Source organism: Eretmochelys imbricata, chromosome 13, assembly GCF_965152235.1.
Source record: "Eretmochelys imbricata isolate rEreImb1 chromosome 13, rEreImb1.hap1, whole genome shotgun sequence".
NCBI lineage: Eukaryota > Metazoa > Chordata > Testudines > Cheloniidae > Eretmochelys > Eretmochelys imbricata.
This window is the reverse complement of record NC_135584.1, coordinates 27,988,014-28,008,784: the sequence shown is the minus strand read 5'-3', so window position 1 is coordinate 28,008,784 and position 20,771 is coordinate 27,988,014. Positions and strand designations below refer to the sequence as shown.

The following is a 20,771-nucleotide window of genomic DNA, read 5'->3' as shown; positions in this document are numbered from 1 at the left end:
ATAAATTAAAATACTCCATTCTAAGACAGCTTATTCTTTTCATTTGAAGTATTGTTTTGTTCTGTGCTCAAGTGACATAGTGCATTAAAATATGAGAAAGTTGCTTTCCTAATTTGGTGTTTTTAACTGAAGTGGCAGCTCTCTGCAGAGTTCATGAATTAGGCCAAGCAGAATGCCTGGAGGACTTTTGGAAGTGTGTGAGAACAGCTTAGAATCAATTCTGCACACATCAAGTTAAATGTGGCCTGTAAAGAGGAAACACTTTCTGGCTTTGTACCGTTTTGTTTTGGATCATGTGTAAAGGAGGTCTGAAACATGGGTGCCAATTCCGTGTGTGCTTCGGGGCTGAAGCACCCACAGAAAGAAAGAAGTGAGTGCTTAGCACCCACTGGCAGCCCTGCCAATCAGCTCCTCCCCTCTCTCCCTCCCAGTGCCTTCTGCTGTGGATCAGCTGTTCAGTGGCATGCAGGAGGTGCTGGGGAAGAAGGAGGTTGAGTGGGGGCAGGAAAAGGTGGGGCAAGGGTGGGGGCTTGGTGTGGAGTGGGGGAGGGTCCTTGGGCAGAGGAGGGCAGGAAGGGGTGGAGTGGGGGCAGGGCCTGGGGCGGAGTGGGGGTTGAACATCCCCCGTGATCTGAGTAAGACGGCACCTATGGTCTGAAAGGCTCCATCTCTCCTCTCTCCCTTTCCTTCTCCATCCCAAACACAGAAATACACACGTTTATTTTTACAGTAGAAAGTCACTGCCCAAAATTTTGTTAACTCAGTTAAGGCTGCATGGCGGTGCCTCATACCCTTCCAAAACATTGAGTGCATCTACAGTCTAAGAACCTGTCCTTAATTGAATGGGTGGAGTGTGGCCTCATATAACTTTGTGTGGCATTTAGTGGTGGTTAAAAAAATAAGCTTTTAATCATCTGAATAAAAATCACTTACTCTCCCAATCAGGTTTCACTTCTTTCTATCTGATGTCATAAACCTTAAACAAGACTTGGATTTTTTGATATAAAGAGAAAGCGGGGGAATTAAAAACAAAACAACCTCCTCCCACTTTTCAGGCCTCCTTTGTATATCACAGAAATCTTTTCAATTTTCATCTTTCGATGGTCACCTTTAGCACAGCTGTCACCTCAGATCTAGTTTAGTCTACATATTTGGGTTCCAGTCCTGCAGTTGAATTGTTATGGTGGACCTTTGCTAATCCGTTATGCATCTGTTTTGATAACCTTGAAGAAATACTGACCGTGTCATCATTATACACCAATTTACCTGTGGTTACAAGTGTATAAACTCATGGTGTGGTTTCTCCATTCTTTCAGAGAGTTACAAGTATGAAAATTGCCAATGCTGCAGTTTCTGAACCATGTAAAAAGTGAAAAAGAGGAGGAATTGTGGGGTATCAGGGCTAGATCCACAATGGGATTTAGGTGCCAAGTCTAAAACTTAGATCCTCAAAACCCCTGCTCAGCTCCTGCTTAATCCTGTAGGCAGCTAAATTCCCTAGGCACCTAAGTTTCCAGTGGTAAAGTCTCCTAGTCACCAAAAAATCTGCCACTGGACATGCATGCAGCTGCTTCAGTCTGGTTACCTAGCTCATGCCTGAGCTCCAGTGGGATCCTCAAACTAGGCATTGCCCCATCTGTCTCACCAGCAGAGCCCATGTATGCTCAGAGGCTGCCTAACAGATCAGGCCCCATACAAAGCAGTGCTGTCAGAAGAAGAGATGGTGGTGCCCCCTTACAGCTTTTAGCCAGTGGTTAGAGAACTTGCCTGGGATGTGGGAGACCTGGGTTCAGTTCCTCCATCTGCCTGATGTGGAGCAGGGATTTGAACCCACATCTCCTGAGAGGGCCCTGAACACTGGGTTCTGGGATATTCTGCAGTAGGGCGCTCAGTCCTTCCTTTGTAATCGTTCCACTTAGTATAATAGTCACTGGAATGGGCCTCCCACTTCCCAGGTGAGTGCCATAATCACTGAGCTAGAGAGTCATGGTCACTCTTTCTCTGGTCCCACAAACTATTTATTCAGACAAAGTGGAGCAATTTCAACAGGAGGGACCGAGTCCTGCCCCAGAATACCCCATAGCTCAGCAGTTTGGGCTCTTTATCCCAACATGCCCTCAGAGTTAATAGCATTAACACGACTAACTGTCCAACATGAAACACACAACATGAAACACAAAGTTTGATATATGGAGACCTCAGACAGTTTAATACCATGACAATGCATCAGGAAATTTATGCCAAAAATGAGAAATTTATTGATTGAAATACACAAAAGGAAAAGAATACAAACAAGGCAAAAATACTGAAACAGAGTGATTATGCAAAATAAACATAATCAAAACCTGTGAAACCAGAATCCTTTTTGGAGAGGGTGAATGTTGGTCTTTTATTCTGTCAAACAGCCTTCGTTGATGGGGAAGAAAGGGTTAGTTCTGTTCAGTTTTTGAGTTGGGAACGCTATGTCTTTCTTCCTTTAGACAAGACAGACACAGAAGGGAGAGAAGAGGTAGAATAGTAAATGTGGGGGAAATGCAGCATTTGTTGATCTTCTCAGGATATAGGGCCGTTGGTCAGTCACAGACAGACAATTTGGGCTGGGCAGGTCAGCTATGACCAGTGGTGAGCTGGAGCTGGTTCGCACTGGTTCGCCAGAACCAGTAGTTAAATTTAGAAGCCCTTTTAGAACCGGTTGTTCAGCGAGGGACAACTGGTTCTAAAAGGGCTTCTAAATTTAACCAGCCAAAAGTGGAGCCTTAGGCGCCGACTCCACGGGTGCTCCAGCCCTGGAGCACCCAAGGGGAAAATTTGGTGGGTGCAGAGCACCCACCGGCAGCTCCCCGCCCCGGCCCCAGCTCACCTCCACCTCCTCCCATGAACACGCTGCCCCGCTCGCCTCCGCCTCCTCCCATGAATGCGCTGCCCTGCTCTGCTTCTCTTCCCCCCCCCCCCCCCCCGGGCTTTCTGCGAATCAGCTGTTCGCGTGGAAAGCTGGGGCAGGCTGAGAAGCAAGTGGCAGCTTCCCGCTCAGGCCCAGGGGGGTGGAGGTGAGTGGTGGGGGGAGGGAACGCGCGAGGAGGCTGCCCCGTGCTGCAACAGGTAACCGGGGGGGGTGGTGCACGTAGGGGAACCGCTCCCCACCCCAGGTCACCTCCGCCACCCTCGGCCTGAGTGGGAAGCCACGGCCTGCTTCTCAGTCCTCCCCGGCTTCCTGCCGAACAGCTGATTCGTGGGAAGCCGGGAGGGGGGGCGGAGCGGGGCAGTGCGTTCAGGGGCGGAGGTGAGGTGAGCTGGGGGCGGGGAGCTGCCGGTGGGTGCTCTGCACCTGCCAAATTTTCCCCGTGGGTGCTCCAGCCCCGGAGCACCCAGGGAGTCAGCGCCTAAGGCGCCACTTTTGATGTGATCAGTGGGGGGAGCGGCCGCTCCCCTGCCCCTAGGAACCAGAGGGACCTGCCGGATGCTTCCTGGGAGCTGCCCCAGGTAAGAACCGCCGGGACTCCCCACGTCGCCCCCCCGGCAGGTGCCTCTGGCTCTTAGGGGTGGGGTGGGCACCCACTACGGTGGCCCACGAGACCCTCCTGCCTGGTTCTGGGGGCAGTCAGGGGACAGGGGAAGGGGGTGGATGCGGCAGTGGTCCTGGGGTGTGTGTGTCAAGGAACGCGGGGGGGGGTTGGATGGGGCAGGAGTCCCAGGGGCCGGGGGTGGGCAACGACCCCCTCATGGGGTGAGGACGGAACCCGTTGTTAAGATTTTGACAGCTCATCACTGGCTATGACAGCTGTTTCTCTGGACCCTATTTTGCCTTTCTAATTAGGGACATTATCTGTTTGGTTTGGCCATGTCCCCCTCCATCATTGGTAGTACTTAGGCCTATCAGAGCTGGATGGGCCATTTCATCTTGTGCAGTTGATTTCAGGATCAGGTGAAAAGCCAACAGAGGGAGATAGGAGAGGAGGAAGACAGTGGGGGACAGAAAGGGACACATGAGACGGGAAGACTCAACAGGAGCTCATATGTACCTCCTTGGTTGTCTTAAGCAGCTCCCTGTTCAGCATGCTGGCTTTTGTGGATCCCTTTATTAGGTGCAAAAAGAAAAGGAGTACTTGTGGCACCTTAGAGACTAACCAATTTATTTGAGCATGAGCCTTCGTGAGCTATAGCTCACTTCATCAGATGCATACCGTGGAAACTGCAGCATGCATCTGATGAAGTGAGCTGTAGCTCATGAAGGCTCATGCTCAAATAAATTGGTTAGTCTCTAAGGTGCCACAAGTACTCCTTTTCTTTTTGCGAATACAGACTAACACGGCTGTTACTCTGAAACCTTTATTAGGTGCCTATCTCTTCCATGCGTTGTATGGGGAGCCTGGGCTGAGTGAGTATTCCACTAGGCATCAGGATGTGTAAAGTTAAGTGTTGCAACACTGAGTCTGAGTCTCCTTTGTGGGGGTCTAGCCTCTAAAGCCACAATATGCTGTAAAGATTGAATGAAGTAATTTTGGCTCTCTTGCTTAGAATGGAGTAGTGGCTTGGGAATGTATCTGACAGATCAGATTTGAAATGTTATGGAGTCTCACTCTGTGGTATGACAAGTGGAGGAGAGCTTGAGTTGTTTATGGTCAGTGGTAGTTCATAGACCCGTAGCTGCAGAAAGGGGGCTGCGGGTTAGTAGCCCCTATTAGAAATGGAGAAGAGGAACTGATACATCAGTGGATAGGTAGCGGACAGTCACTGATGAAGCAGAAAAGACCAGTTAAAACTGTTTAGTCCATTCCCTTACTGATGTAGGATTGTCCCTTACTGCACACTTTTCTGTATTTTATCTAATCTAGTTTTACGTCTCCCAAATGAAAGGACTTCTATTACTTCCCTTGGGAAGCTCCACCACAGGTCTGTAGACCTTAAGGTCAGGAAACTTTTCTGATATTCAGTCTGCTTTCTTATTACTCATGGTTATACCCTAATTTTACTAGCCTTAACAAGTCGTCTCCTTTCTTGGTGTTTCTATCCTTTAAATATATGTACGACGTTACAGTGACATGACTTAGAGGCCACAATTGCTTGGCTTTGTTGCCATAATCATTTGCTGTCTATCACTTCTAAGTCAGGAAGTCCTGTTTACAATACACAGGCTTCCGAGTGGATTCAGGACACAGGCTAGTGGATTTGATTGCAGGGTAGAACTCTAGTGTGTCTGGGAATTAGACTTGAGTTTTGTCTGCCGCTGAGTCTGGCCTATTAAAGCAGCCTGCAAACATCCTGGGAATGTACATTGTTTGCCCTTGAAAAATCTCACTTGTATCTTGATGGTTATTTTATATGCTATAGATCAAAAGTAAAAAGATCTAGATATAGATTAGAGTTAATAAGGATATTTTAATTCCATCTGAGTTTTGGTTCAGTACCTAACATAAATACTGGTTGGGCATGTCTGTTTGGAAGACGTAATGTTCTCATGTGAAAGATCTGGTGGGGATATTCTTGTGTAGCACAGAATGTTCTCTTCACTTGTATTCACAGTCTGACTTCTGTGCCTTAGTTTATCTGTGAAAGCAAAGCCATGAAAAAGCAGAGCTGATTACTGCAAAAAAAGAAAAATCCTGAATGCGAAATGCATCGTATTGTAGGGGGATAAATGAATTAATAGAGCTCACAGGAGAAAATGAATGTGAAATGACCCAAATTAGCCTTTCAGAGTCTCATAATCTCTCCAATTTAATAAAAGATTCCGGTTGTAAATGGTATGAATTCTAAATTGGATTAAAGCATAGTTGTGGAAATGTAGCTGCTATTAAATGACCTCTAAATCAACTACAGTAAGGTGCATTCCTCTGAATTAGAGACATTTCAGTGTCTTGTTTGACCTTTTTAGTACACTTTTTTTAATGCCAGGTGCAGTGATATTTAATCAGTCGTATAATGTCTCTTTTCACTTCAAAAAAGTGCTTTGCATCTAGATGTTAATTGACTGGGTAAATATTACCCTAAATTGTCCAAGTGTTGAAAAGTGTGGTACATGTGTATATGAGTAAGACAGCACATATTTGCTCTTACATTCCTATTTGTGTTCCTTCCCACCTCAACATCATTGAAACATAAGTCTTTTCTACCATTTTCTCATAGCGTAATCCTGCAGCAGGCAAAATGGAAGGGACTATGGAAAACTTGAGTAGTGAGATTTTTAAATCAAGGTCATGACCACTACTGGGTATAAGGACATTCTTGTTGTTAGAAAAAATGTCAGGGGATAACATGGGAAAGTAGGGCTAATGCTGGGGCATGGACTGGCCCGGATCAGGACACTACAGATTGACCGGAGAACCAGGGTTGGAGAGAACTTAAGAGTCAACTAAAGCTTATCTGAGACATAGCACAGAGCTTTTCATATGCAGGAGCCTGACTTATTAAACCAGAGATTTACCACCAGACAAACAAAAAACCAAGGGAAATTACAAAACAAAAAAATCTCTAATAGTTTAAGGTTAGTAAGTGCAATTAGAGTGAAATACGTTGAACAGACACTCCTGTGGTGGGAAGGGTGGGCAAGAGAAGAAAATAGAAATAAATGGAATGGAAATAGAAAGATATGGTTACAAAATTCTGGTTAGTACCCTGACATCTAGTTCATCCACACACACAATGAAAAACACATTCTCAGTGTTTAGTGCCCACATAGCCTGAGTTCTGCCCTTGTAACAAAATACTCCCAGTAAGTACAAAGTCTAAACGAAGCTTATGTATTTATCCCATAGCTTTCATTAAGAACTGTACATAAACTATAATACCGTACTTCTGTTTATATAACAGCTGTAAGAAGTCTGGCCTTGCAGTCTACATATTCCACAAAATCAACAGTTCTGAACTTCCTATCTTTATTTCTCGGATTTCTTTCTAGTGCTATCACTACTGAATACAAGCACATCCAAATAGCAGGCTTTTCCTTCTGAGCAAGATAATGTTATCAGTCCCAAATTAAATTATATTTAGTTTGTTTATTATCATCTCTAATATTTGTTTAATGTATTGCACATAATTTTGATATGGCATAAAGCAGTCACCAATAGCATCCAGCATGATACTGCAGAACAAATACTTTTATTACTTGAAAGCCCAGTCAAACTCCCATTCATATCAAAGGAAAGACTACTGCTATTGTCAATGGAATTTGGATTGGTCCTAAAATAGGGACACCTGTCAAGTGGGGGAGCAGGTCACAGAAATATTTGTTTAGCAGTGTGTGCATGAATTGTGCAAAGCTGGACTCAAAATGGGCAATGTGACCTCTGTTTGATTTTCATACTGGCTGTTTAGATTGTTTCAATGGATGTGATCAATGGTACTTTTGATTTGTGCTTGGCAGCTTTAATTGTAACTGTACCTAGTTTTCTGTTTTGTAATGTGTTGCAGAGTAATGATAATATAACCCGAGGGTTACAAGACTAAAGGATTGTGTAGTGTGCAACCACCCAGAAGCCTTGTCTTGATGGGCTAAAAAGGTGTGTGTTTTCAACTGAATGCAATTGGATAACTCTCCTTTTACCCATCAAGACAGGACCCAACAGTACATATGAGGCCCCTGTAAATTTACAGTCAGCTTCTAGGAGATCAGCCCTGTCACCTGTGTTGCAGCCACTCCTTCATCATGTTGCTTGAAATTGTCAGTATTCTAGAAAAGGTGACAAGGGAGTGTAGTGTCTCTCTCTTCAGGAAAGCTATAATTTTGGGGTAGGGGAGGGGGAATCTCCCCCACAATTCAGTTCCAGCACTACAGTGAGGAAAGGCAAATTCTGAAATAGCATTTTTAGGGGATGGGTTTTAGAACTGGATTTTGGAAATTCTCTCTGTTTTTTCTTCACTTCTAATGAACATGTGTAACTGACAAGTTCGCTGTTACAAACTGGCCCTCAACCGGATATTGTGTGTGTGTGTATATGTCTGAGACTTCTCAATTATTCATTTCCTACACCTTTCCCCAGTAAACTTCTTTTGATCCGACTTTCACAGAGGCTAGAGACTTGAACAAAAAGGACATGCATGGAGTGAAATGCAACACAGGTCTGAATTCAAATGTTAAGCTGTATCTTGGAGCAAAGAACTGCAGTCATCGGGTTAGTCTGAGTAGATATCCAAGTTGATTCTATTTCTTAAGCAGATAAATGTTCTTATTAAGTTACCAAGTCTATTGTATATTGAAGAACTGGATTATTGATCTCTTTGGCAGAGGTAGCTGGAAATAACATTTAGGGTAATTAATTGTTTCATCCAAACAATGACTCTTTCAGAGAGTTGTGTTGTATCTGTCAGCCGAAGCACAGGTTGGTTGGTTGGAAATAGCTAGAAAAGGACCTGGATGGAGGGAGATGTAATGCTTGGTCATGGAGGGGCAAAGGCATTTGTTTCTAATGTAGATTTTTTTTGTAATGTATATTTAAGAGGATAGGTATAGTAGGAATATGCCTATGTGGTTGTGCCCAATATTTTACTGTGTGTGTTCCTTTTTTCTTCGTGTGATGATACCCAACCAATCTGTCCTTTGGTAGGCCCTTTTCACACTACAGCCTGTAATCAAATTTGTAACTACTTACAGGCACTTTATATCCACACTACAGTTGGTCATAAGTTTTTTTTATTGTAATGATTTTCAACAAAAAAAGTCCTTTAAAACCAAAATTTTCTATGGGAAAAACTTTAGTTTTGCGTGCACACATAATTAGTTTTGAGCAGGGAATCAAAATGATGGTTTCCCAGTTGCCTGCTTGGAAGGTCTCTCATGACAAAAGCTTTACAGGTGGCTGCCATCACTGAATGCCTGATTCTCTGCCTCCCTGATGCTCAGCTTAGCTCCCCGGGTGCATGGGCACTCTGCCTGTCCTGCCGTTGGGCTGCAAGGCTCTTGTCAATGTCACTTTCTCAGAAAAATTAAAAATTCCATGTTGGTTCACCTGAAACAGAGCTTTCCTAAAATCCCTTTCTGGGAAAATGTCGCTTTTTTTGCCATTTTGTCTCAGTTTGGGATTACATTTTTTTTTTTAAAGAACACGTAATTTTTAACAGGGATTTTCCAGCCAGCTCTAATCCACGTACATCATGAATGATTGATCCAGAGCAGCTAGCTGAGTTTCACTTTTGCCAGTGATCTAATCGGGTGGTGGTTTCTTCCTGTAACTGGTTGTGCGCACATGTGCGCATGCACTGGGAGTGAGGAGTTGAGTGCTTAGTGTTAACTGAAAACCCTGATCTGGTTTGTGTATCCATTTTGACTGGTTCTCCTTCCTCCCAGCTCTCTGTACAACAGTACATTCCAGACTACTCAGACCCATGTGTTGGTGTCACTCTGTGGATTTCGTGTAAAGGCATTGTGGGATAGCTCATCTGCCCTTACTTTCATTGACAGCACTTTGTGATGTCTGTTCATATTTGTGTAGATCTAGAAACAAACACTTACAGCAGGAAAGCTGCTGTGCAGGCTCAAACTGGACAGGGTTACAGATAAGGAGACAGCACCTCTATTGGTTACAAAAATCATGTTTAGAAGGTTCTGTGCGGGTGGGTCCTTACACCAGGGGAGATGTCAAGAGTGTTTATAAAAGATGAGCTTTCCTTGACCGCCGCTCTTATTCAAACAGGAGCGGGACCAGGACGTGACATACAGTGGAACCTCCGTTACGAACACCTCGGGAATGGAGGTTGTTCATAACTCTGAAATGTTTGTAACTTTGAACAAAATGTTATGGTTGTTCTTTCAAAAGTTTACAACTGAACATGGACTTAATACAGCTTTGAAACTTTACTATGCAGAGAAAAATGCTGCCTTCCCTTTATTTTTTTTAGTAGTTTACATTTAACACAGTACTCTACTGTATTTGCCTTTTTCTGTGTCTGCTACTACCTGATTGCGTGCTTCCCGTTTCAAATGAGAGGTGTAGTTGACTGGTCAATTTGTAACCTTGGTGTTTGTAACTCTGTATAGAATACTTTCTCCCAGTCACTCCTGCTTATCTGCAGCTGCTGCCTGAGCCTGCGGCATAGTTAAAACCATGTTTGGCAGTTACTGTACCATGGACTGCTGTGTGTTCCATGGGAAAAGATGGAGGAAGATGTTACTTTGAAAGCTTACGTTTTGAGACATGGTATTTGCTATAAAACACAGTACTCTGTAGCACAGAGGTGCGCAAACTATGGCCCACGGGCCACATCCAGCCTGTGGGACCGTCCTGCCCAGCCCCTGAGCTCCCAGTCGGGGAGGCTAGCCCCTGGCCCCTCCCCCGCAGCCTGAGCACACCGCGCTGCCAGGGAGCACTGGGCAGCGCGGCGGCATGGCTGGTTCTGGCATGGTAAGGGGGTGGGGAGTGGGGGGTCCCAGGGTGGCAGTCAGGGGACAGGAAGCAGGGGGTGGTTGGATGGGTCAGGGGTTCTGCGGGGGGACAGTCAGGGAGCAGGGGGGTTGGATGGGTCAGGGGTTCTGTGGGGGCCAGTTGGGGGACAGGGAATGGGGGGGTTGGATAGGCGTGGGAGTCCCAGGAGGCCAGTCGGGGGTGTGGATAGGGGTTGGGGCAGTCAGGGGACAGGGAGAAGGGGGGGTTGGATAGGGCGTGGGGTCCCGGGGAACAGTTAGGGGTGGGAGTCCCAGGAGGGGGCGGTCAGGGACAAGGAGCGGGGTGGGGGTTGGATGAGTCAGGGACTCTGAGGGGGGCAGTCGAGGGGTGGGAAGTGGGAGGGGGTAGATGGGGGCAGGGGCCAGGCTGTTTGGGGAGGCACATTCTTCCCTACCCGGACCTCCATATAGTTTTGCAACCCCGATGTGGCCCTCGGGCCAAAAAGTTTGCCTACCCCTGCTGTAGCATCATCCATGCTGAGCATCTAGACTACCAATGTTGTAATTGCTGGTTTATAGTCTGTATTTGACATGAAGTGGACATCAGAGGCTTGGCTACCATGACATTTGTTTAGGCAGGAACAACAACAGTAACAAATTTCAATTTAACTAGAAAGACGAGCAGATGAGCAATAGAATGAATGAAACATTGTTCTGTTTTGTGAATGGAATTTTGTACACATTTGAATGGCTATTTTGGACACAAATAACATACATCCTATTTTGGTTTTGTTTCGTCTAGCTGCTCTTCAAGCCCTAAAACGCAAGAAGAGGTACGAGAAGCAGCTTTCACAGATAGATGGCACGTTATCAACAATTGAATTCCAGAGGGAAGCCCTTGAAAATGCCAACACCAATACTGAAGTGCTCAAGAATATGGGCTTGGCTGCTAAAGCTATGAAAGCTGCTCATGACAACATGTAAGACATTTCATATTGTATCCTTGAATGAATGTCCACTCTATCAAAATCAAACGAGAAATTATAGAAAGAGAATAATGAACCGGGTCCCACGCAATCTGCTAAAATGCTCTGCATCATCTTGGCATGAAATAACTGATTTTTGCAGAGGTTACAGACGAAGTAGTAAAGTATTTTTAAAAAGTTTAAAATATAATACTGGATGCATTCGCTTATTGATCGAGCTACAAAAGACTGGGATTTATCAACCCAGAAACATTTTGTGTGGTATAAGGCCATTAATAGCGCGCACACAGCTTTTGTCTAGCTAAAGGATAGTGTCAATAATAGTCTGAAGTGGTTTCAGCGATGTACCGGTCACAGATCCATCTAATGCCTGAACACTTCTTAAAAGGGGTGTGTAGTCTGTTCCTTTTTTCCTCTACTCAGTATAATTTGCAGACAAAAATGACTTTGAGATGGAGTTATGGTTGAGAGTACATATTAGTAACTAAGGTTAAATTACATTACAGAGATGTTGTAATTAACACAAAGCCAATATTAGCAAACCCAGGAAACTCTCAACTAAGGTTAAATTTAAAAGAAATCCAAACCTGTTCAGATATAGGAATGTAAATAGTCTTTACTCAGCCATATAGTGACCTCATGTGATTAGGGCATTTTATTGTTTGTGGTCCTAGATTAAATTAAACTGATTTTTAAAGACATGAAATTGTTGAAGAGTGCCTCAGATTTCTCTTCTCTCCTTTACCCCCTACAATCTCCTGCATGCATACCCTCCATTTCCCCCCTCTCTTGAGTAACTCTGGTGCAACAGGGTAACTTTGTAAAATTTTTCGCTGTTTTTCACAACAGAAAAGCTTTCAGTTAGAAAAGGCTGGTGCGTAAAATATTCTCCAGAGAAACGTATGAAGAATTGTACTCTTTCAAAATGACCTGCATCCCCCATTTTTTGCAATGACAATGAGGCCAGGTGCTGAGCTCAGTTAATTATGCCCTCTTTCCAAATGCCACCACATTCCATTGCTCTCAATGGGAGTGAAGGTAAACTGACCTCAGGAAAGATGATAGCCCTCTATGCTGTCAGGAGGCGGAGAAGAACACCGAGGAGTAGGTGAATAGATGCAATGGCTATTTTTGCTAAGAGACATCTGTTGCTTCAGTTCCATTGAGAACAATGGGGAAAAGTGGCTATTTTGGAAGAGGGCAGTTCTTTGTGGAATTCTCTGAAGTGTATTGAGTTCCTGCCCCTCAATAAACTTGAATATGGAGAATGGGGGTGTGTGTGGAGAATGACAATTCTAAAAAACGAGAAAACCCTTTAAATGTAATCCATGCACAAGATTTCAGTGAGTTAAGTATATAGAAAGTTGTAAAAGTCTGCATTATTTCATTATGGTCGTTGGGGACATAAGTATGACAAAACAGGTGCCAGGTTTCTTAAAGGACCCATTTTTAATTTAATTAAAACTAATTAATGAATTTGTTTCTAAATTTTTAGAAGTCATTCTATGCTCGGAGACTAAGGAGTAGAATTTTGGGGAGGACATCTTGTATTTTTCATACATAAGAGGTTGAATCCCAGTTTCAAGTGCAAAACTCAGCTCGCCCTTAACTGTGGACTTGACGCTGCTACTGATAATTTTTTGTCCTGTGAAGGCACTTTTTTCTTCCAGCCTTGACTAAAGCAATTAGATCTGAGTTACACTAAGAATTAGAGTTCAAAACAAACTGATGATTGGCTCTTGATGGCTTAAAGGATTGATAATAGGGTAATGGAGCCTTTCACCCCGACAAGTTAAAGCTGACCTAGATCTGTAGTAGTAACCAAAAGTAGTTGCCAGCCAGTGGGCTGCTTGGCTACCTATGTGAAAGGATTTTGTGGGATCAGTCCATCTTGCCATGTGTTTATATCTTTTCTGAGGGCAAATGGAAGCTTTTGTCCTCCAGGGCTCTCAGTCCATCTTTCAGCACTAAATTTCTGCCAAAGAGAAAAATTTAAGAACAGCAAACCGGTGATTTCTAGAATCATTAGGGAGGTAATCTGCTGGGAATGAGCACTTCCTCCTGCCCAATCCACACAGCAGAAATGGCATGTGCTTTAGAGGAAGCTTCATACCTTTCTGCAATGGGTAAAAATGCCAAGATGTTGGCAGGGAGTAGGGACTGGAGATTGCTCAGGGTGGAGCAGTTGAGGGAGGAAGAGCTGCAGTGGCTGGAGATGTGAGGTCATGCAGAGCTGAAATGCCATCACAGTGTGGAATTATCATTGCCACAGAATTAGCAAATGTATTCAGTGGGCAGTGCAAACCAGGCTAATGACCTAACATCATGTACTCTTCTCTTTACAGGGATATCGATAAAGTAGACGAATTGATGCAGGACATTGCAGAACAGCAGGAGCTGGCAGATGAAATTTCAACAGCTATTTCAAAGCCTGTAGGATTTGGGGAAGACTTTGATGAGGTAAAACAGCTCAAGAGTTACACTGTTTTAAATTAAAACCCATCTCTTAGTGATCTGAGTTCTGCATGCATTCAGACAACAATGTAAGTTCTAGAATGTAAAATTTCTCCAAGCAAGTGGTCTCTTCCACCTCTGGAAAATTGGGCGCATGGCAGCTACAAAACTTGGATGGGACTTCAACCCCCCAACGTTTTGGAGGCTTTTGGATCAGATAATTCTGTGCCCAACAGAAAGTGAAGCCATAAATTCAGATCGGGGTTGAGACTCAGACCTGCCCTCACAGTTGGAGGGTCATTTAGGCCATCCCCTGTAATAATATACCTAGCTGAGTCTGTCTGTGTTTGTGTTACTTAGTGGCAAGTGTGATCTGAATCCTTCTTTTTCCCTTTACAATACTAGGATGAACTGATGGCAGAATTGGAGGAACTAGAACAGGAAGAATTAGACAAAAACCTGCTGGAGATCAGTGGTCCCGAGACAGTACCACTGCCAAACGTGCCCTCAATAGCAATACCATCAAAGCCAGGTAATTGTCTGCCTTTGCCAAAGTCAGCTTGGTTCATTAACATGTGCATTCATCAAATCAGCAGCTCTTAATAAGGATTTGAATTTTGAATTTTCTGGCTACAAGCAGCTTGTAGAGTTAATATGGGATTCATGAATTACATGATGTGTTATTCTCAAGGAATCCATCTCCTTTCATTAGAGCTATGAAAATTAATAGCTGTAACAGGAGCAGTTAGCATGTATTCCTGCACTTCCAGTTTATCCTATAATGTGTTAAACAAGGTTCAAGGCAGAATGGAGATGCAGGAGGAGGAAATGGAAGCTGGGAGTCTTGTACTAATGGCAGCTAATTTAATGGGAAGCAATCCTGACAAGATTAAACACAGAGGTAAAATCAAGGGAGACTTGAGTGAGAAATAGCCCTTGGAATTTAGTCTTCCAAGTTGGTCTCAGGGCTCTGATTGAACCATGTTTGCAGGTCCTTGAGTCTGCCTCTCATCCCTGTACTGGGATGCTGTGGTTTTACATAGCTGGCCCTCTGTTTTCATAGCACCTGGTCTTGGGGGAATACTGCTGACTCCTGATTACCCAAGGTGCACGGCGTCCCTACCTTAGGGGTGGCACTCAAATCAGATGACACCAAACTGAGTCTTGTGCAAAACCTTGGAGCAAAAGCCTCTGGGGAGGCAAATTACAAGGACAAATCCTGGTTGGTGCAGGTGTATTACTAGTACATAGAGAAGCTCCACACTAACCTGATTCTGCTGTGGTGAGGTTCTTTGTTGGTTCTGCCATTGGGTCCAGCCCTCCATGGTTCTTGTCTATGAAGCGACCACTGTTGAATGATGATGTGATGCATTTCTTGTTTATCAGGTGATTTTTTTTTTTTTTTTTTAAACCTGGGATTTGTGGCAAGCTGCATTTGGATGGCAATTAGGAGTCCATTAGAAGTACCAAAATAGCATTTTAAAATTTGTTTTATTTAACTAATAAAAACATCTTAATTATGCTGTATACATAAAAAAAAAAAGTTAATACTTTTTTTGCATTTAAAACTGACCTATTAAACAAAGGAAGTATTTACTGTAGTTAGTGAATTGATGGATTGTTTCTGGTCACCATGCGCCAGATTTTTCAAAGATATTTAAGTGCCTAGCAGTATTTCTGAAATTATCTAAGCAGGCTAAGTGGCTAACTCCCATTGAAATCAAGTCCCTTTGAAAATCTGGCCCTGTGTCCTTCAAATTTTTAGAATTAAATGATCTAAATCAGAAGTTAGGAATTGTAGGAAATGGATAACAGAAGCAAAGTGACACAAGGAGAAATCTATGGCCAGCATTGTTAAGGACAATAAGGAGTTTTAACAATGTTATAACAGGAAGAATCTTGACAATGACATTGGTTTATTAGTAGATTGAAATAGTAGAATTAGCAATAATAATGCAGAAAAGGCAGAAGTGTTCAATAAATATTTCTGTTCTGTGTTTGGGTGAAAAAACATGTAGTCCCATCATATAGTGATAACGCTCTTTCCATTCCACTAATATCTCTGGAGAATGTTAAACAGAAGCTATTAAAGTTAATACTTTTAAATCAACAGGTCCGGTCAACGTGCATCCAGGTGTTTTAAAAGAGTTGGCTGAGGAGCTTGCTGGAGAGTTAATGTTGATTTTCAATTAGTCTCAGGGCACTGGAGAAGTTTCAGAAGACTAGAAGAAAATTAATGTGCTAATTTTAAAAAAGAGTAAACCGGATGACCTGGGTAATTCTAGGTCTGATATAGGTCCCAGGCAAGATAATGGAGTGGCTGATATGGGAATCAGTTAATAAAGAATTAAAGGAGGGTAATGTAATTAATGCCAATCAACATGGGTATATGGCAAATAGATCCTGTCAAACTAACTTGATAGCTTTTTAAATGAGATTATAAATTTAGTTGATAAAGTTGATTTCTGAAAGGCATTTGGCTTGGTGCCACACAACATTTTGATTAAAAAAAACTAGAATGATATAAAATGAACATGTCACATGTTAAATGGATTAAAAACTGGCTAACTGATAAGTCTCAACATGTAGTTGTAAACGGGGAATGTTCATCAAGTGGGTGTGTTTCTAGTGGAGTCCTGCAGAGATCAGTCCTTGGCCCTATGCTATTTAACATTTTTTATCAATTACCTGGGAAAAAACATAAAATCATCACTGATAAAGTTTGCAGATGATACTAAAATTGGGAGAGTGGTAAAAATTGAGGTAGACAGGTCACTAATACAGAGTGATCTGGATCACTTGACTAACTGGGCGCAATCAAACAATATGTGTTTTAATACAGTTAAATATAAATGTATACATCCCAAAACAAAGAGTGTAGGCCATACTTACAGAATGGGGAACTCTATCCTGGGAGCAGTGACTCTGAAAAAGACTGGAGGGGATCATGGTGGATTATCAGCTGAACATGAGCTTCCAATGGGATACTGTGGCCAAAAGAGGTAATGTGATCTAGGGATGCATAAAGACTGGAATCTCAAATAGAAGTAGAGAGGTTATTTGACCTGTATATTTGGCACTGGTGCGACCACTGCTTGAACATTGTGTCTAGTTCTGCTTCCCGCAATTCAGGAAAGATGTTGTTGTCTCAGAGAAGAGCCACAAGAATGATTAAAGGATTAGAAAACATTCCATATGGTGATAGACTCAAAGAACTCAACCTATTTAGTTTAACAGAGAGAAGGTTAAGGGTAACTTGATTACAGTCTACAAGTACCTATATATAGAGAACAAATATTTAATAATGGGATCTTCAGTCTAGGAGAGAAAGTTATGATACGATCCAGTGGCTGGAAGTTGAAGGTAGGACAAATTCAGGCTGGAAATAAGGCATAAATTTTTGACTGCGAGGATAATTAACCATTGGAACAATTTACCAAGGGTCGTGGTGGATTTTCCATCACTGATAATTTTTAAATCAAAAAAAATTTTTTTATAAAAGATCTGCTCTAGGAATTATTTTAGGGAAGCTCTCTGGCCTGTGTTATTCTGGAGGTCAGACTAGGTGATCACAATGGTCCCTTCTGGCTTTAGAATCTATAAATCCTCTTCCCACCTGGTGGTGGTTCATAGACTGAAAGAGGAAAATAAGCTTTTCTTCTTTTTCAGCTCAGTTAGCTTCTCCACTTTGAATGAACTAGCCCAAATAAAAAACTATTTTCTCTGCACCTTCTAGCTAACCTGAAACCAAAAGTAATTAAGGCAAAAGCTTTTCTGCACAACAGAAACTAAAAGTATTGACATCTGATAAATTTAAATACCAGCATTTGCTCCATTATCAAAACTGAAAATACAGATAGTTAATGCAATGTAAGACATTGTGCCATATTTATAAAGCTTCAGTTGATCTTAAAAGTTAGTTTCCCCCAGTTCTGTGTATAATAAAAAAAAGCATCCGTAATTCATTAAAATTTGAGTGCTGACTGATGTAGCATTTTTCATTTAAATTATTTTAATAGATTATAATAAATGTAAGGCTCAGCATATTTTGTCATAATTTCACATTTAATGTTTACAGGCTTATTTTAAAAAGAAAATATTTAAATACAAAAATTCAATTTGATATTTTTAAAAATCAGTTTTTATTTATCCTGATTTCTACTCTTCCATGCCTGTTGAATTTGGGGGGCCCTGCCAAAGAAGAGAAACCTTCAAACAGACTCCTCCCCTTTCAAGGGTTGTACTTCAGGAATTTCCCATTTGTACCAGCTTTGTATTACAAATTGCATGCGCGCACACACACACCCCCTCCCACCCCCCCATACTGTAAGCTACTGTCTGGATTCATCACAGGGAGAGAATGGATATCTTTAAAATTAAAAATAATTCTCTATCTTGCTGCATTAGGAATTTCTTTGGGGAAAGTGTAGTATTTGGAAATTTTTAAGGTGAGACTTAGTGTTCTACATCTTCAAAGCACTGTACAGTTTTAACTAACCTTCCCAATATTTCTGTAAGGTAACTATTGCCTTCATTTTCAGAGAGGGAAACTGAGAGACAGAGGTGAAAACAGCACAGGAAATCTGAGAGATCCTAGGCCAGGACTTGGTATTTCCTGGCTCCCAATTCATCTGTTCTTCCAGCTAGTGCTGCGCTCAAATCAGTCTAAGACCAATAGCCCCAAATCCATAGTGGTTGGTTTAAGCATGCTGAGCAACAAGAAACCAAAAGGTATTGGCATCCATTGCCAAATGGTTACTGCTTAGCTAAATAAACTCTACATGGCTCCAAAGGAGTTCCTAAAATAAACAGGTCTACACCTTCCCATGCTTTGAGATTTGGTGACTGTGACAAATATGGGCAATGCTTGTGTATCACTCTGATTAAAATGCACATTTTCATTCTTCTCACAAACCATTTTCTTTTCTCTTTTTGAAATATGGCCTCAGGAAGTTTAACCCTGGCTGGCTTTTAAAATGGCACATAAGTCTTGTAACTGAAAACCTCATGTGGCATATTTGCTCTTCTATGGGACCTAGTGCCTTGTGCAGTCCAGAGTCGCATGTCCAGGTGAAGCAGGACATTATGGGGTTACATCAAGGTATCTGCTCCTCACTCTTCACACTCTCTTTATGCTACAGCCAAGAAGAAAGAAGAGGAGGATGATGATGACATGAAAGAGTTGGAAGCTTGGGCTGGAAACATGTAACTACAGCAGCAACGGCTTGGAAAAACAAAACAGACTTTGGCCACCTGTTCTAGGTGCACGTGAAGTATGATGGGGACAAAACATTTAGCAAAATGTCTTTTCTCTCTTTAATCTTAACCCAAAGCAGTGGGCACTGCATCGCTGTACTCTGCATAGCATGGTCTGCGCAAAGAAAACAAAGGGGGTCGGGGAAATTTGCCTGCAGTTGATGTTGAATTTCTGTAAAATAAAATGTATTTGCAAAATCCAACGTTCAGCTTCTGGACTATGCTAATGCCACTGCTGGATCTTCATCTTCTAGAGTTTGGGGTGTATTGAATCTAAATGACCTGAAATGCAGCTTGTAATTTTAAGTCAGTTGAAAGTGTGTCTGGAAGTCTTGTAAGGCATTTAAAAAGGAAAAGTCATAAGCCACCATCGGCTTCTCATGTTTAGGTATAAGAATGCGTTAGGTTTTTAGTTCTTTGCACTCTGTATTTATTTCCTTTGACTGTGTGATCACCTATCACTGCACTGACCTAGTCACTGTTCCCATTTTTAATTAGTGAAACTGATTTGAAATTGATAAACACTACCTTGGAAGTAAGGGAGATTTACACTTAAAATCCAGCTGTACATTTTTTCTATGTAGCAGTGCAGTGTTCATTGCTATTTGTGGTAACTGATAACCCATTCAGATACATGCATACATCTATTTTAATTAAGAAACTATGGTTTGCACTGTATTAAATATCTTGATTAATTTTCATTCTCGGCTAGTGTCGTCAATTATCTGATTTTATTAGATTTAAAGACATTTAATTTACATTAAATTTGGTTTCTGCTCTTGCCTGAGAGAGGAATAAACAGACTCTTTGGCATTAGTTTATCTTTGAGTCCATAATTGTAGCTATGGCAGAATTGTGACAGATACAGAGTCAGGTCATTTATCATACAAACTCCAATCTTAGCTGAGCAAAATGGTTGGGCGTGTTTCTGTAACTCAGTTACTCTTGACTGTTTTAGTGTAATGATATGCTGGAACAACAGATTGAGACCCCAGTCAGAGGGCCCTAGGAGCTGCTGTATTCTAGGTAGAATCAATTGATTTAAAGGCTGAACACACAGTTTTGGCTTTGTTTCTCTGCCTACCCTGCTGTAAATTATCATAAGAATTTGACATTCATGATTTGTTGCATATTCTGTGCTCGTAAGAAGATCTTGTATTTTACAGCACTAATATTTCTATTAGGATTTATGCTTTGACCACTAAATGCAGTGAGACTTCTTGCTGGAAATTTGCACGCCTACCTGAAGGTAAGTAGTTACCTTAACATCAGTATTGTTACCTCCGTTACTGACACCCACGTCCAGAAATGCTGAATGGGAAGAAGGCAAAGAGGCACAGGTGGCAGAACCGCTAACTGCTCCCAAGGTTGTGGAGGGTGGAGCTGAGTCACTAATACGTGCCTATCTGTACCGTCACCCTGTTTCTTCAGACAAGAAGAGAATGAAACTCCTGCAATAAAAAATGACTGCCAGAACTGGAACTGAACACCATAACTCCTGTGTGGTGGTGGTTTTTCTGTTGGTCAGGCAGCTGGAACAAAGCTCTCTTGCAGCTCTGCACTTTTACCTTCACCTTAAGAAGTCTCCTCTGAAGACTTATTTTGGTCAATATTATGTGTCTAGCACATGTGAGGTTTTTTTAATTACTTGTCAGGAGCCTTACTTCTGCTTTGTATTCCTGACTCTTCGTCTCCCCTTCTCCTGCCTACATCAGCGAACAGCCAGAAATTATAAACAAGGCTCTTAAACCTGGTGCTGT

The 20,771-nt window shown here is 42.4% G+C and overlaps 1 protein-coding gene across 1 annotated transcript in view; it reads left to right on the top strand.

Moving 5' to 3' along the window:
- Positions 1–19,712, top strand: part of CHMP4B (charged multivesicular body protein 4B) — a 35,739-nt gene extending 16,027 nt beyond the window's left edge. The window contains exons 2-5 of the mRNA XM_077832177.1: positions 11,118–11,295; positions 13,647–13,761; positions 14,161–14,287; positions 18,897–19,712. Of these exons, the coding sequence (XP_077688303.1) occupies positions 11,118–11,295; positions 13,647–13,761; positions 14,161–14,287; positions 18,897–18,964 (488 nt within the window). The 3' untranslated portion in view covers positions 18,965–19,712. The remainder of the gene's footprint in view (positions 1–11,117; positions 11,296–13,646; positions 13,762–14,160; positions 14,288–18,896) is intronic.
- Positions 19,713–20,771: the final 1,059 nt, after the last annotated feature.